This window comes from Columba livia, chromosome 9 (assembly GCF_036013475.1).
Source record: "Columba livia isolate bColLiv1 breed racing homer chromosome 9, bColLiv1.pat.W.v2, whole genome shotgun sequence".
NCBI classification, from domain to species: domain Eukaryota; kingdom Metazoa; phylum Chordata; class Aves; order Columbiformes; family Columbidae; genus Columba; species Columba livia.
In genome coordinates, this window is record NC_088610.1 from 22236227 (window position 1) to 22250263 (window position 14037).

General features: G+C 42.1%; 1 protein-coding gene across 8 annotated transcripts in view; it reads left to right on the top strand.

Annotated features, from left to right (window-relative positions):
- PPP2R3A (protein phosphatase 2 regulatory subunit B''alpha) overlaps window positions 1-14037 on the top strand; it is a 55554-nt gene that overhangs the window by 24563 nt on the left and 16954 nt on the right. For all 8 annotated transcript variants that reach the window (XR_010474487.1, XM_021286459.2, XM_065073083.1 and 5 more), the window contains 4 exons: window positions 4795-5055; window positions 6758-6861; window positions 9103-9205; window positions 11049-11123. Coding sequence is in view for 7 of the 8 variants with exons in the window: in XM_021286459.2 (XP_021142134.2) it covers window positions 4795-5055; window positions 6758-6861; window positions 9103-9205; window positions 11049-11123 (543 nt within the window). In the remaining variant the exon portion in view is untranslated. The remainder of the gene's footprint in view (window positions 1-4794; window positions 5056-6757; window positions 6862-9102; window positions 9206-11048; window positions 11124-14037) is intronic.

A 14037-nucleotide genomic window follows, 5' to 3' on the forward strand; every position in this document is an offset into this window, starting at 1 on the left:
GATATCTATAGGCATATTTGCCAGTGGAGGCATCTGAGGTCTGTGTTCCCAAAACCCAACTGGATAAGGCCATTAGGAACTTGATCTAGCCTTGGAGTTAGTCCTGCATCCCTTCCCATCCAAATCCTTTTGTGATTGTGTTGCTTAGTTTGAACTTGTTTTCCTTTGTGTTTTGCTGTGATTGGACTTTGTTTCTGCTAATGAGTTTACAAATGTTTTTTTCTCCAGAAATGCTTTTTCTCATAGCCTTTCCTCTTTGTGCTGTTGGGAGCCATGTGTGGATGAACCTTTGCTGTTCTTAATCTTCTTTGAGATTGGTAAAAAAGAGGCAACAGAAAGATGCAATGGTGGGAAATGGCTTTAGGGCAGAAAAGGGAGAGAAAGTCTTGGGCGAAAGATAGAAATTGGCTCTGGAGAAGTGATGAACTTTGAGGATGGCTTGTGTCCAGTTACCATCAGGCTTCAGTGAGACAGGAACTGTAAAATATGGAAGTAGACATTAAGTCAGCACTATGGAGTGAGAAACTGGGCTGAGTCACTGTACCCTAGAAAAGAGGATTACAGAATCCTGTTTGGGAAAAAGAAAATGCAAGAAACTGTTTAATTTATTATCTAGGCTCCTGTTGGAGACTGAGGCCAGGAGGAAGGAGTAGAAAATATTTGAGCACTTGATGTGATGCTACTTCACTTTGTGGAGTTTTCTGCCAGGACCAGCAAGTCCCTGAGGGGACAGGTCTGGATGGCCGAGGTTCAGTCTCTGTGCTTTGTTTGTGTAGCTACAGTGAGGCTGTAGTTCTGTCTGGTTTATTTATAATGCAGATGTCACTATTTTAGTCTGTCCATAAATAAAGTGTATGACTGGCAAAAGGTGATAGAGTGGATAGACAGATATTTTAGCGAAGGTAAATTACACTGTGCTACAGGGCATTATAATTAAATGGGCTTCAATCTCACCTTCCTGTTTAGCCAAAAAAATAAATAAAGTCTGTTAGCTACTGGTAACAAAGCTAAAAGATTTGTTATAGTATTTGTAGTTTCCTTTCTTAGTTGTCATTTCTGAAAATGCATGTCCTATTGGAGAAATGTGTTCCACTAAGCAAACAGCATTTAAGGTTAACTTTTTGCAGTAAGAAACTATTTTTTCAAAGGAATTCCCATATAATTTCCCCTCATCACTTTATTTTTTCGCGAATACTTGTAATTAACTCCCTGCTGTCTCCATAGTGGTTGGCATCTAGTTATAACCATCTCGGGGTATTGACTTGCAAGATTATTCTAGGGAATGGGATCCTCAAGAACCAGTTGCTTCTTATTTTCTCGTTCTGTTAATGTAGACAGCTCACTTCTTACATGACAAGGAAGAAGACAAAGGTAAAAAGTTTTATTTCTATTCGTGAAGTAGAATTATCTGAGAAGGGGCCATCCATGAGCTTCTACCTTGTTTGCCTAGGATGGAGCAGGAGATAGTGATTGCCATACTGACAAGGTCAGCTGCAAACTGATGTCTGAACCGGCTCCTTGCCTCAAGTTTAGCAGCATTCCCTGTGTTTCTGCTCTGGATGTCTAACCTTCTGGCTTGTGTTGTGGATCAGGAAATTAAGGCAGATTTTGGGATCCTGACTTGTGGCTCATGTGAGCTGGTACCAAGCATTGATGACTTTGGTTGCTCAGCTTTTTAGAAGGTGGAGGCCAGGGCAAAGCAGATGGGTCATGTTACAGGATGAGCAGCTCGAGTCTTATGCTGTGTTGGGATGTATGTGGTGTGCAGGAGAGGAGGAAAATGGCACAGTGCTGTGGGGCTGGTCTGCTTTGGGGATGGCTCTTTGCCTTCCAAGAAAAAAGAAATAATCCAATTTTATCATTCTCTTACGCTGTAAGGGAAGGGGATATATTCTTAACGTGAAGAGTCAGTGTCCTTTGGGAAAACAATACATTCATTTGATTCTTTCTGGTTTGTGGACCTTTTTGTTAAGTTTGAGTGACTTCTAGTTCCTCGCAGTCCAGACAGCTAGGAGTGCTTGTGTGCGCTGAAGAGATTAACAAGTGAATCAGCCTGTTTTCTGACAAGTGGGCCTTCAAGACAAACTGATGTTAAGTCCTATTATAGAAGTCAAGTGGTTGGAGTTGGCACCTGACTGTCTGTTGCAGCTTCGCATTGTTTGTATGAATATGGTGCTGTGGGAGGGCAGCAGGGATTTTCCCTCTGCTGGGATCCAGCAAGTGGGAGCTGCTGAGCAGAGCTGGGTGCTGGCTGGAGCCGGGCACACAGGCTGGGAGGCAGAGTGGAAAAACAAAAATGGTGTGCATGTGAGTTCTCTTCCAAGCCAAATCACCAGCTTGACTTGCACACCAAGGTCCATTAACCACTATTTGCCAATGAGATGGAGGGAGAAGGCCTGTTTCAGGGAGCTCTGTTCACCCTCTTGCTCAGCCTCCCCCACTGAAGCAGCCAGCTGTGGGAGGGGGTGTATCTTCATTTGCCTCTAACACGCAGCAGCAGCTGCTCTGGGGCCATGTCCTCCCTCCCCATGTGTTTAGCCTGGCCAGGTTTTGCTGTTGTTACTCTACTGAGTAAAGAGCAGAAGGAAGCCAGGAGAAAGGTTGTTTTCTGTTAAGCCAGTGAGTGGCTGCTCCCAAAGCGAGTGGCCAACTTCCCCCAGCTTAACGCCTGCCGCTGTTTCAGGTCACCTACCAGCATTGTCATACTGTAGGATAGATAAGTAGGGCTAATGCTTACCCTGCAGCCCCAGGAATGCTGTGAGCCTCAGACCTGGCCCACTTGGAGTTCCAGCACCACTCGGGATCAGACACAAGGATGGGCAGTACGTGAGAGAGTAGGAAAAGTCAAGGAAGAAGGAAGGAAGAACAGATGGTTGTAATCAAGCTTGTTCTTCGAAGGTTGACAGCTATATTGAGGACCATACAGCCTCTGAACACTGCTATTGGTACACTCAGAAATCCCACAGGCTGAAAGTGATCTTCAGCCTTTCCTCTGTTGCAAGACAGAGGAGAGGACTTAAAGCAAGCTAAGCTCTAGGTTAGCATGTCCTGTACAGAGCAGTTAGAGCACAGAAGGATGCTTGGCTGGCAGACGTGTGCACGTGCTCCTGAAATGGGACAGCATTTGGGCAAAAGAAGAGATCTTCCTTGCTTAAGAAAGGTCAGTGAAGAGGAGGAAAATCCTTCCATATCATTTCACAGGTGTCTGTGAAAGGGTTTATAAAGTATCTAAACTGCAGGTAAAAACAGGGCTTAAGGAAACTTTTACAATTCTCACTTCACTTTCCTGAAAGCAAACCCATGGTAAGTTGGGATACTTGTCATATGTTAAAATTCAAGATGCAAGTTCCTGGAAAACAATAAGGCAAAGAGTCTAGTCAGTTCATCATATACATTTTTCTGTATTTAGTGAACTCAGACTTGGCTACTTTATCCTAAAACCATTTTGTTTTGAAATAGTTAGAATAAACAAAGTGAAAGTTGCAGCTGTATTTACTTGACTATTAGCCTCTTTTCACATATATTGTTATGTTAATAATAACTCTTGCATTTGAACCATTGTGCAATAGGCAAGCCTGTTGCCTTTTCCCAAGAACGTGTGTATTCATGGGGGAGTAGGGAACTTGTCATCCCTTGGCATTCCAGCATCTGAATTCTGCCGCTTATACTGTAACTACTTTTCAAAGGTTAGAAAACATTCCTTCCTGTGTCTGTAAAATTACATATTTTAGGATCTTATTATGTACTTAAACACAAACACTACCTTTTATGAAAAGTATTGATGTATAGCTAGAACTGGAAGATTGCAGAGATCCATTCGGAGATCTAGTTGGGATCTCTGTATCAGCTGTGTGTTTGTTACAGACAGGAGGGGAGCAGTAAGTTGGTAGAGGTAATGAAAAAGAGGTGGTGGGTGTGGGAGACAAGACCACCTTCAAGCAGCCATGTGAAAGGCCTAGTTCCAGTTCCCAGATTTCTCCTTGTTTTTCAGCAAACGATGTAGGTGCTGATTCAGTGAAACCTTTGGATGCTTTGCCTGCAGAAGGATTCTTTCAGTTGGAGCCATAAACAAACCTTTTGCATTTTGCACTAATGCTGCATCATGTGGGTGCCCAATGACAAACTCTGCTGGCTCCTCCGAATTCCTAACATAAAAATTGAGTTGTCAGTATGTAGTACCTCTACCAAAATCAGGTCTTGGGCTGCTCAAGTTGGGCACAGAGTAAAAGGCTTCCTGAAATTGAGGACACAGCCTTGCAAGTCTTTTCTTAATTTATCTGTGAAGCGACACTTTGGCAAAAAACATCGTATTCCTGCGGGTTGGCAAATGTTGGTGTTATGAATATAAGTTTGCTCATACATGAGGGAAGATGTTTTAGTGGGTGGGTGTTCTGGTTCTGCGGTGAAATTCTGAAGAGCGGGTTTTGATGCTTTGCTGTTTATGGGGCAGAATGACAACACCATGACCATCATGAGAAGAAATATAATAGCGTTGTCTGTGTTCTGTGGTATTGCTCAATTGCAGTGTATTCAATAGTATGCTGAAATCCGCAGCTACATACATAAAATGCACAGCAACGACATAGAAGCAGATGTGACTTATCCTGAATTTGCAGTGTTTGATACTGCAGAAATGTTTTAATTGCCTACTTAAGACATGTGTTTTTATCCCTGTGCTATGATTTAATTGTTGATGGTTTCTAAATTTTTCCTAATCACTGGGAACACAAACTGTTTTCTTCTGCTTGGTGTGCCATGCTATTAAAAAGTATTTGTTATTCATTGTATTTTCAGGTTCAAAGTAAACAAGAGAAGAAACCTGGAACTTCCCCCCCAGTTGCTTTGAACTCCACGGTTAGCCCTTGCACTCCTCTGCCTGTGAATAAAGCCACCAGCAGTAGCCCTTTGTCAATAAACATTCCACGTTTCTACTTCCCTAAAGGACTTCCAAGTGTCTGCACTAATCACGAGGAAATCATTGCCAGGGTTGAAGCCGCCTTTACGGAGTTTGAAGATGAGAAAGCAAACATCTGTGAAATGGGGAAAATTGCGAAGGTAACTATTCTCTAGGTTTTTACTTTTTTTTTGGCGAGGAAGACTTAAACTAAAACTGGTTAAGTGTCTCACAGCTATTCTATTTTTTTTAGTGGGGAAAAAAGAACCAATATCCTCTTGCTCTGAATGTTTTTTGTTTAGGTTAAGAAAACTAAAAAGATTTAGATAATAAGAAGAAACATGAGCTCAGTTTGCTGTTTGTCATGTCTGATGTGTATGCTCTTTCTTGCTTTGATTTGTGAAATGGTTCTTTCAGATTTCTTCCCAATACAAATTGCATTTTTATTTTGCTGTTCCTCTCTAGCTATGCTCAGAAGATAGCAGGAGCGTAGGTTGCGTCTGTGCCTTTAGGTAGTGTTAACTGTCTTTCTTGCGGTTAGTTGTCCCTCACCTGGGCAGGGTCTGTGGATGCAGCACTGCTTGAGGAAGCAGCTTCCAGCCCACGCCTCCTTGGACACAAAGAGGGAAATGTTTAGTCAACCCTCAGCCACGGAGATGTGTGCGTCCAATATCCATAACGCAGGTGTCAGCAGGCTTGGGGCTGTTACAGGCTGCTAATGAGCTCCTGGCTTCGGGGAGCAGAACACAGCACGTGTGTGGGAGCATGAAGCAGATGGGTGGTTCTGTTTTCCTCTCCTTCAGCTGTGGATTTTAGGAATGCTGATCTGAAACTAGCAGTTATCAGACGCATCTCATATGTTCACTTTGCCCCAAGTGCATCTTTGGCACTGTAGACTGAGCAGTGATGTTCTGGCCAAGAGGAGCTTTTTTTTCCAAGAAGGAAGATTTTTCTGAAAGGAGAGACCAGGTTGGTTTTTTTTGTTTGTTTGTTTTTGGAGGAAGTGGCTGGCATTATTTGTAAACCACTTCTGAAAACATCAACAGAAAAACTCATTTCCTTGACCGAAAAACAGTTTGAAACTGACTTTATGGCAAGACAGGTGACTGTGTGTAGCCTGTCATGTTCCAACTGGGAAAAGCAGGAGGGTGGTGTAGAAGAGACCCCTCAGCCTTTCTGTCTGGTCTCTGCATCTGTCTCTATGTGGATGTGCTCCATTGTGAGGTTTGTTTCTGTTCAATGGGTTTACTTATAATGGCACTAGTTTTGGAGCTCTAAAATAACCCTGAGAGAACACACTATGCAAATAAAACAGCGGAAAGTAAGTGTCGTTCTCAGTGTAGCTAAACACCTGTAGAAGTACAGTCACCTGGCAGGGATGGCTAAATCCAAAAGTAGTTCTTGCACTGATTGGGCTTTCTGAAGAAACATGCAGGCCCTGACAAAAAATTAAGAATGGACTTGCAGGATAGTTTTGCTTAACAGAAGAGGTGGAAGAGGCTTTGTGGGGAAAGCAGGAATGATGGGGTGCCTGTCTCTCTGCACTTTGCTTTGCAGGGAATCTAACTAAACAGCTCAAAGATAGAACTTAAGAGCTTGATGGTCTCTGATCCTTTTCCTGGCCTGACAGGAAGTATTTCTCAGCTATTTAAAAAGGCATATGACAAAGTAGGAAGTTATTGGTGCATTCTGAACCTTGGCGTACCGTAAGTCACTTCTTGACTAACCTGTGTGCCATGACCACTTTATTTTGCTTACTTGAGTCTTGATGGTGAATGTAGTGAATTAGTGAATTTAGTGTCTAAACAAGCAGGCTCTTGTGACTGCTTCTGTATTCCTCTTTGTTGCGGTGTTTCGTTACAGATCTGTGGCTGCCCACTCTACTGGAAAGCACCGATGTTCAACGCATCAGGAGGAGAGAGGACAGGATGTGTATCCGTACACTCAGTTGTATCTATGTGGAGAAAGTGAGTATAGCAAATGCAAAATGTTTCTTTCACGAGGCTTTTCAAATCATTGCCATTTGTTTTCTTCTAAATAAGGGACTTAGAAGTCTCCATCAGTTTAAGTTTCCTTTCCCAAAACTCCCTGAACATTTGTTTCCCTGCTACATCAACCAACTTGGAAGCAATTGTATAGATAAGATCTTTTGGTCTGGTTGACGTCTAAAATATATTAACGTGCTCCCTAGAAACATGTCAGCCTTTCATGAGGGAGCTGGTAGGTACCAGGGGATTTTGGGCATATTTGAGAGTCCTTACTGCTGCTACACTAGTACCTGAGTATCATTTGGGAATGGGGACAGGAGCCACATGGTAATGTTCTAGGTCAGAAAGAAGTAACATAAAATAAAGCAGCATGATGCAACTGGATACTCTGGGAGTTTTAGTGGTTATTACCTTCCTCAAGCACATTGTATAATAAATGTGTAGTGTTTGACAGTCACTTCCACATACCATTGTCCAGGCTTCTTTCTGGAATTGAGATCTCTGGATGTATTGTGCTTGGAGTCAGAGGTGTGAGATAGAACAGACCTGTCCTCTTGCCTCATCTTTCTCCCTCTAGGGCAATTCAGGCTTTAATCTACTTTGGGAAACACCTGAACAATGTCTCCATCACAGACCCAGAGAGGGTTCTAATTTTGTACTTATAGGTTGCTCTTCAGATTTTTAAAGCAGCCTTTAGCCCTGAGTTCCCAAAGTATTTCCTGCAGTATTGTCAAAACAGCTTCTAGTTACCCTGGCAAAACTGCAAAAATGGTAGGGATGACTCTGATCAGTAAGTTTTTCTTGACATAGACAACATTTCTTTCCTTCCTTAGGTTCCTTCAATTACTCCTAATTAATCCCTTGTGTATGATACCACATATTTTCACTCCTCTGACTTTCACATCCTTCAGATATTTGCAGACTGTGGTCATGACCCTCTTCTTTATTCTTTTAACCACACCATTTCCAAGCCAAGTTTTGTATGCTTTTCTCACTTTTTAATTGCTTGTTTAGGAAGATTTCTTTTTTCCCTCCTGTTCTTCTCTGACAGTTGTAAATTTTTTTCTGGAAACATGATAGACAGAAATAAACCTGGTAAAGTTCCTGATAAAGCGAGACTCCAGTGGCTGAACAGCCATAATTTTAAAATGGGTATCTTTAGTTGCTGGAGTCTGTTTTCAAGCATCTTAGTAGCTGCCCTGACTTTTCAAAGTGCTGCATGCTCACTTGTCTCATTTGAAGCCAATAGGAATTACTGGGTATAGAATACTTCTGAAAACCAAATTTTTAGTTCCTTGCTAAAACATGGCTTTGGGATTCATCTTTATGTGCCTGATTTTTTTTTAAGCTAAAACATTAACACTATTTTTCTGAAGCTTTAGACTGTATCTGTTAATTGACGCTATGATGATATGAATGTGCAGCTGACAGAATTGCTTGTCAGCCCTGGAACACCTGTTTAGAAAACCCCTTTTTTTAGTAAAGTCTGCTTTTGGTAAAGAGTAATGAGGCCAGAATTAGTGGCAATTACATTGTGATCTCTGTAGGAGAACAATTGGTGTTTCCGTAGCATGTTTCAACATCAATTCCTACACTTTCAGGAGAGGAGGGGAGTGAATAATCACCTACAGCAAACAATTAACAGTGTATTTATATTTTCACAGCTATTAAAGAGTATGGGGTAATTTTCTGAGCAATTTGTTTTCCCTATACGATATGAACAGCCTAGTTTTTGATATCTCCGAATGTTCTCTTCTGCTACAGGTATTCTGTAATGATTTACTAAATGTCATGGAGCTTCCATTTTCACGAGTATTTCTGTTCAGAGTGAATTAAGTAATCATGATACTTCTGAGCAGCGCAGTATCTTGTATTAGGAGAAAGCGGAGAGAAGAGTTGGTGTCATAGATGCAAACTGTCCACTTAAGGAATGAGTTGCTATTCTTCTCTAAATACTCAGTCCTGTTAAGTCCTACCCATTATTTCATTAGTCTCACCTCCATGGCTTCAGTGCACAGCAGCTGCTGTGCCAGAATTAACAAGGCTTGCTCTTTTTTCCCCTTGGCAAAAAAAAAGGGTGCTGGTAGGCTCAGGTCAACTTTGCATCACTCCCGGTGTAGGTGTGTTGCGTAACGTGACAAGGCACTTCATAATCCGCCTGTAGTTTGTGATTGTCTTGTGAGTACAAGGGGTTGGAGTAACTCTTCATCTCTCTTCTAGAGTCCTGCGGAACTGCCATGATGATGCATCCCGATTCACGTACCTCTTAGCGAAGCCTGGCTGTGACTACCTGGAACAGGAGGATTTCATCCCGCTGCTTCAGGTACCTGGAGCAGCTCAGCAGTGAATGGACGGGGAGAGAGCTGTTTATATTTTGTAACTTATTTATTTTCATGTCTTTAAATGTATACTGAGAGCATGTGGACCTTTCATGTGAACAGCACCTGGGTAGAGTTTATCTTGGAGTGAAACAGCAATAAGCATTTTTTAAGTAGACTATTTTGTGTGCCAACCAGCTACATATCTTGCTGAAGTTGCTGAAGATTGTCAAAGCGTTATTTAGTCTCTGTCTCTTGTTAGGATTCATATTTGTCAGTGCCTGGTAACCAGGCTGAAATTTGCCTCATTTCTCTAGGTGGTTATTGGGAAAAATGCATGGCACTGTTGAAACACAAGCACAACATAAAAGCTTGTTAGAAAAGTTGTAAAAGTTGCTGGACAAGACAGTTATAATTGAATTTGTCTAGTAAGACTACCAGATTCAATACCATGTGGAAAACTTTGCAAACAAATTGCAGTTCCATTGGTTGTCTGTATGCCTCTACACCTCCTGCTACACAAGTCTCACTACTGAGCTTTGGTTTTTGTTCCTCTCCCCACCTAATATTCAGGCTAAATCTGTGCATCTTGATTTCATTTCTTTTCCTTTTATTCTCATGTGACACTCTTAACAAAGTATCATTCTTTAATTATTCGTGACCATTCAGGCAGCCTGTGGATGGCTTTAGGGTTTCTTTATAGCTTCTCTAAGTCAGGTCCATCTGTTCCTCTGATCATCTGTTGATTCTTTTTCTGAATTTTTCCACATACCCCTAAATTTCTCATGCTGTTGCCCTCTATGCAAAGCCTCTGCGGAGATGCTGCTTTGGGGAAAGATTTCTGTGTCTGCACTGGATGTTTCTGGGTCTTAAACAAAACTGGGACTGTGATGGATAAGTTGTCTCTGTTCCTTTTCACACTGCCTTTCCTGACTGATAGCAGCTCTGCTTTTGAGCTGCTTGTGCAATCAAAGGCATGTACATCTAGTTTATCAGTCAGCCAGAGACTAGCAATATTACACTATATTACACCGTTATATTAGACATAAAGTTAGACTGGCCAACATCTGGTCATATCTGGGTACTCTTATTGCTTTGCCATATCATGGTGTAGACAAAACGAAGCTTTGAATGCTTCTTTGTGCCTTTTATTAAGGGTAGAGGGGTCAGACATGTAAAAATTAGAGACATTGATTCATAGAGGATCTGATCTGGTTCATTCAACATCTGAGCAGTTTCTCCATGGTTTTGGTCATGCATTTCTTGGTAGATTTGGCATCATTACCCAGGGTTTGGCTTACAAAAAGCTGACCTTGAGAAAGAGGCATTTTCACAGGTAGTTCCAGTAGATTTTGGAAAAGCATTGGTCATACCTGTATGTGTTTTGAGGCTCGCAAGAGCTTTCATTCTTGTGGAGGACATAAAAGGCAACTTTTTCAACCTTGCAAGGGATGTTTATTTCTGACACCCAGCTCTAATAAATGTTAATATCTTCAGTGAATGGAGGAAAAAAAATTTGGAGAGGCGATAGTTGCATGGTCAACTAACTGACTTTTTTGTCTCATTCAATGCAAATGAGTTTTCATCTACTCACTAACTCTCTTCCTTTGTTTTTCTGTCCTTAAGTAAATCAAAATGGCCCAACAGGTGCGTATTGTGCAGAAAATATATTCCACTTATAATTCTAGAAGGTTCGCTTTATAGATAAAAAGATGACATTTCAATTTTATTGCTAATGCTGTAAATTTTCAAAAGTAAGCAAGATAATTGGTTTGTAAAGCCAGTAAACTTTTAAACATTAAAAGGAGAAGAAAATCTGTTTCATTTGATTTTTGTCTTATCTTGCAGGATGTGGTGGAAACGCATCCTGGCCTGACATTCTTGAAAGATGCTCCGGAGTTCCATTCCCGATATATCACGACGGTAGGCTGGCTCCTTTGTCGCTGCTGCACCAAACCTCCCTTTGTGATTTGTCAGTGTTCCCATCGGCAAATCTTTTCATTGTTTAAAAAAAACAGGTGCTTTTCAATATTACTGACAATTAGTTATTTTAAGAGCTACTCCTAAATGAAAAATGGATCTGAGTGTGTGTACAAGAGGTTATTCAAAAGTTTAATAATGATTCTTTCTGGTCTTAAGCAAATCTATAAAAGCAATTTTTTTGCCTTTAATCCTGATGAAGGAAAATGACATGTCCTTCTTTGGTCTTTGAGAGCTGCAAAGTTACCCCTGGTTCTGCTGGGCTGCTGAGACACGGATGGTTATGTGTTTGAAGATTTCTGTCAGTCGGGCATGGAGAATCTGTGGCTGTTCCATGGTTCAGAGCATTTGTTGCTCACTGGGGTCTCCTCTCCAGCTCTCCTGCCTCTTGCTCTCAACTGAAAGCTTCTCTACTGAGTCTGAGCTTCTGTGATTACTGTTTGGTTTTGGGTTTTCTTCTGTAGCTTGGTTCCAACTTTGCAGTCAGCAGTTAGACTTAAATGTTTAGGTGGATGTGAACATCAGTGGATTATCAACATATTTAGTCCTCATGGAGCAAGACAACAGATAGTTTAAGCACAGTGACTGGCCAGAGCAGCATCGCTGACGGACAGCGATGGCCAGGGAATTATGGAGGCACAGGAATGGGTGAGTGTGGAAGGTGCCTGTGGCACAGGTACCCTCGTGTTTGGTGTTTAAAGTACATGGAGGGGTGAGAGCTGAAAGACTTAAGGTCGCACTATAGCATCAGTTTCCCACTGCAATGTTAACCAGTTGTTCTTTGCCGGTGAGTGTGTCAAGGTACAACATGTGGTTGTCCTGGTGCTGGTTGTTGGGTGGTGACAAAGGCAGTTCTGTGCATCTGCCTTTCAGGTTCCTCTTAAGTCACATGCTGTTCTGTTCCAGGGTGTGAAGGAGGAAATAAAGGCAAGAAACACATGTTTTTGTAGAGTAATCCCCCAAATAGTCACCCTTGGTGCTCTGAAGCAGCAATCGCTGTGGTTTCTGGGCCTCATTGGGGTGCAGTGCATGTTCTGGTCTGAGAGACCAGCTGTTCCACCTCAAGATAACTGATGTGCAGGCTGCTGCTAAAAAGGGCAACACCTTTTCCTTCCTTTCTCCTTTTCCACAACTTCCCTTATGCCTGGGTGAGCTCCTGTGTGACCAACATAAAATAGTCACAGTTCTGGACCCTTCGTGAGCTCCTTGATGCTTCTTGGTTGAGCTTGTGTCTCCACTTGCTTTCCTACTTTAGGCTGAGCCTTTATGCACCCTCACTTGTCACACTCTGACAGAGTATGCAGCCAGGAAACAGTGGTGCTGGTGGTTGAGGCAAACGGTGTGTAGCTCCTACAGAGCTGCAGTGTCCTCCACAGACTCTTCCCGCTGACAAGACAATGCTGCTCTGGGTGTCTGTGCTGACAGACAGACTCTTATTGAGCTCAGGGTGTTTGGCCATGGCCAGATCGCTGAGTTGGAGCAGGTTCAAGACCTTGGGAGACAGTCAGTCTGTTGGGTCAGGTGGTTCCCATCTGGAGTGGCAACACTTGGCCCACTGCAGCCCTCCCTCTCCTTTCTGACACCAGCAATTCCTATTTCTCACATCTCCTTTCACAGACATTTTGGCACTTCTCTCTCTTTGACATTACAAAATTCAGTATTTCCACCAGGAGGTAATGAAGGAAACAGCCTTGAACTTCGAGACTATTTGGATCCTTTTGATTCCTTCAAGGTAGAGTGCCTTATACCTACTTACAGTGACAGAATGCTGTATTTGCTGCAAGAGCAAGAATTGAATTTTGTTTGCGTTACAGATGAGGCCTGTAAGGAGACACCAGCTTTTGTGTTCATTGCTGGATACAGCATCACTTGGTCAAAGTCACCTAGAGAGTAAGTGACCAGTCTAGCACGGGTAAGAGATATATATATATATGTATGTATGTATATATATGCCCATTTCGAATTTTTTTTGCCTACCTCTGCACCATTTAGAGGTGCCTTTTGGATAAAACAGGCTGTGCTTTAATCTGTGTCACTATCTGTGAGCTGTTGTATTCCAAGTATACTAATCTACTTGTGTTTCTTTTAACAGGGACCGACTCCTGAACCTGGTGAAGATGACGCAGAAGATCACACAGCACTTATTGCAGAAGCTTTAAAATGTGACTTCTCCCAGAATGTCCAGACAAGGCTCAGAGTTAGCACTGTATGCTGTTGTTGAAAGCTGAGTCAACTAACAACAACTTGGCAAAACATATTGTGTGCTGAAAAATGCTTTGGCTTATGCAGTATTACTAATATGAATATGTAAGGGTAGGATGGCCTACAGGGTTTAATAAAGCTCTGTGGATTGTTCCAGTAATGGTATTGCTTTTGTTCTTCTATGGGAAGACTGGGGAAAGATCTGGAACTGACCCATCAGTGTCTTTGGGTCCTGGAGGTTGGTTACATGAGGATAATGGCCAAATAGGAAGGGGCTCCCCAATTCCAAAGGCTTATAGACTGAAGTCAGAATAAATAATCCTCTATGCTGGGAAAAATGAATCAGTAAGGCATAACTGACAAGTGTGGTGTGAATGCTACAAATCATCTCAGGCTGTGTTGTTATGTTCTAGGGTGTTTCCCAACTGCTTTTTTTGACAACTTGGTTTTCTCAACCTGGAAAAGGGAGAAATATTGACATTTTGTATTGATACACACACTATGTACTATCTACTGGAACTGGACCATTATTTGAATAATAAAACCTGCACTGAGTGTCTGGACGTGGTAAAAGAGATGGAAAGAGATTCCACTTTACCTCTGAATGACTTTTTGCAGCTAGGTGAGGAGAGAGCAAATGGACCATCTTTATACT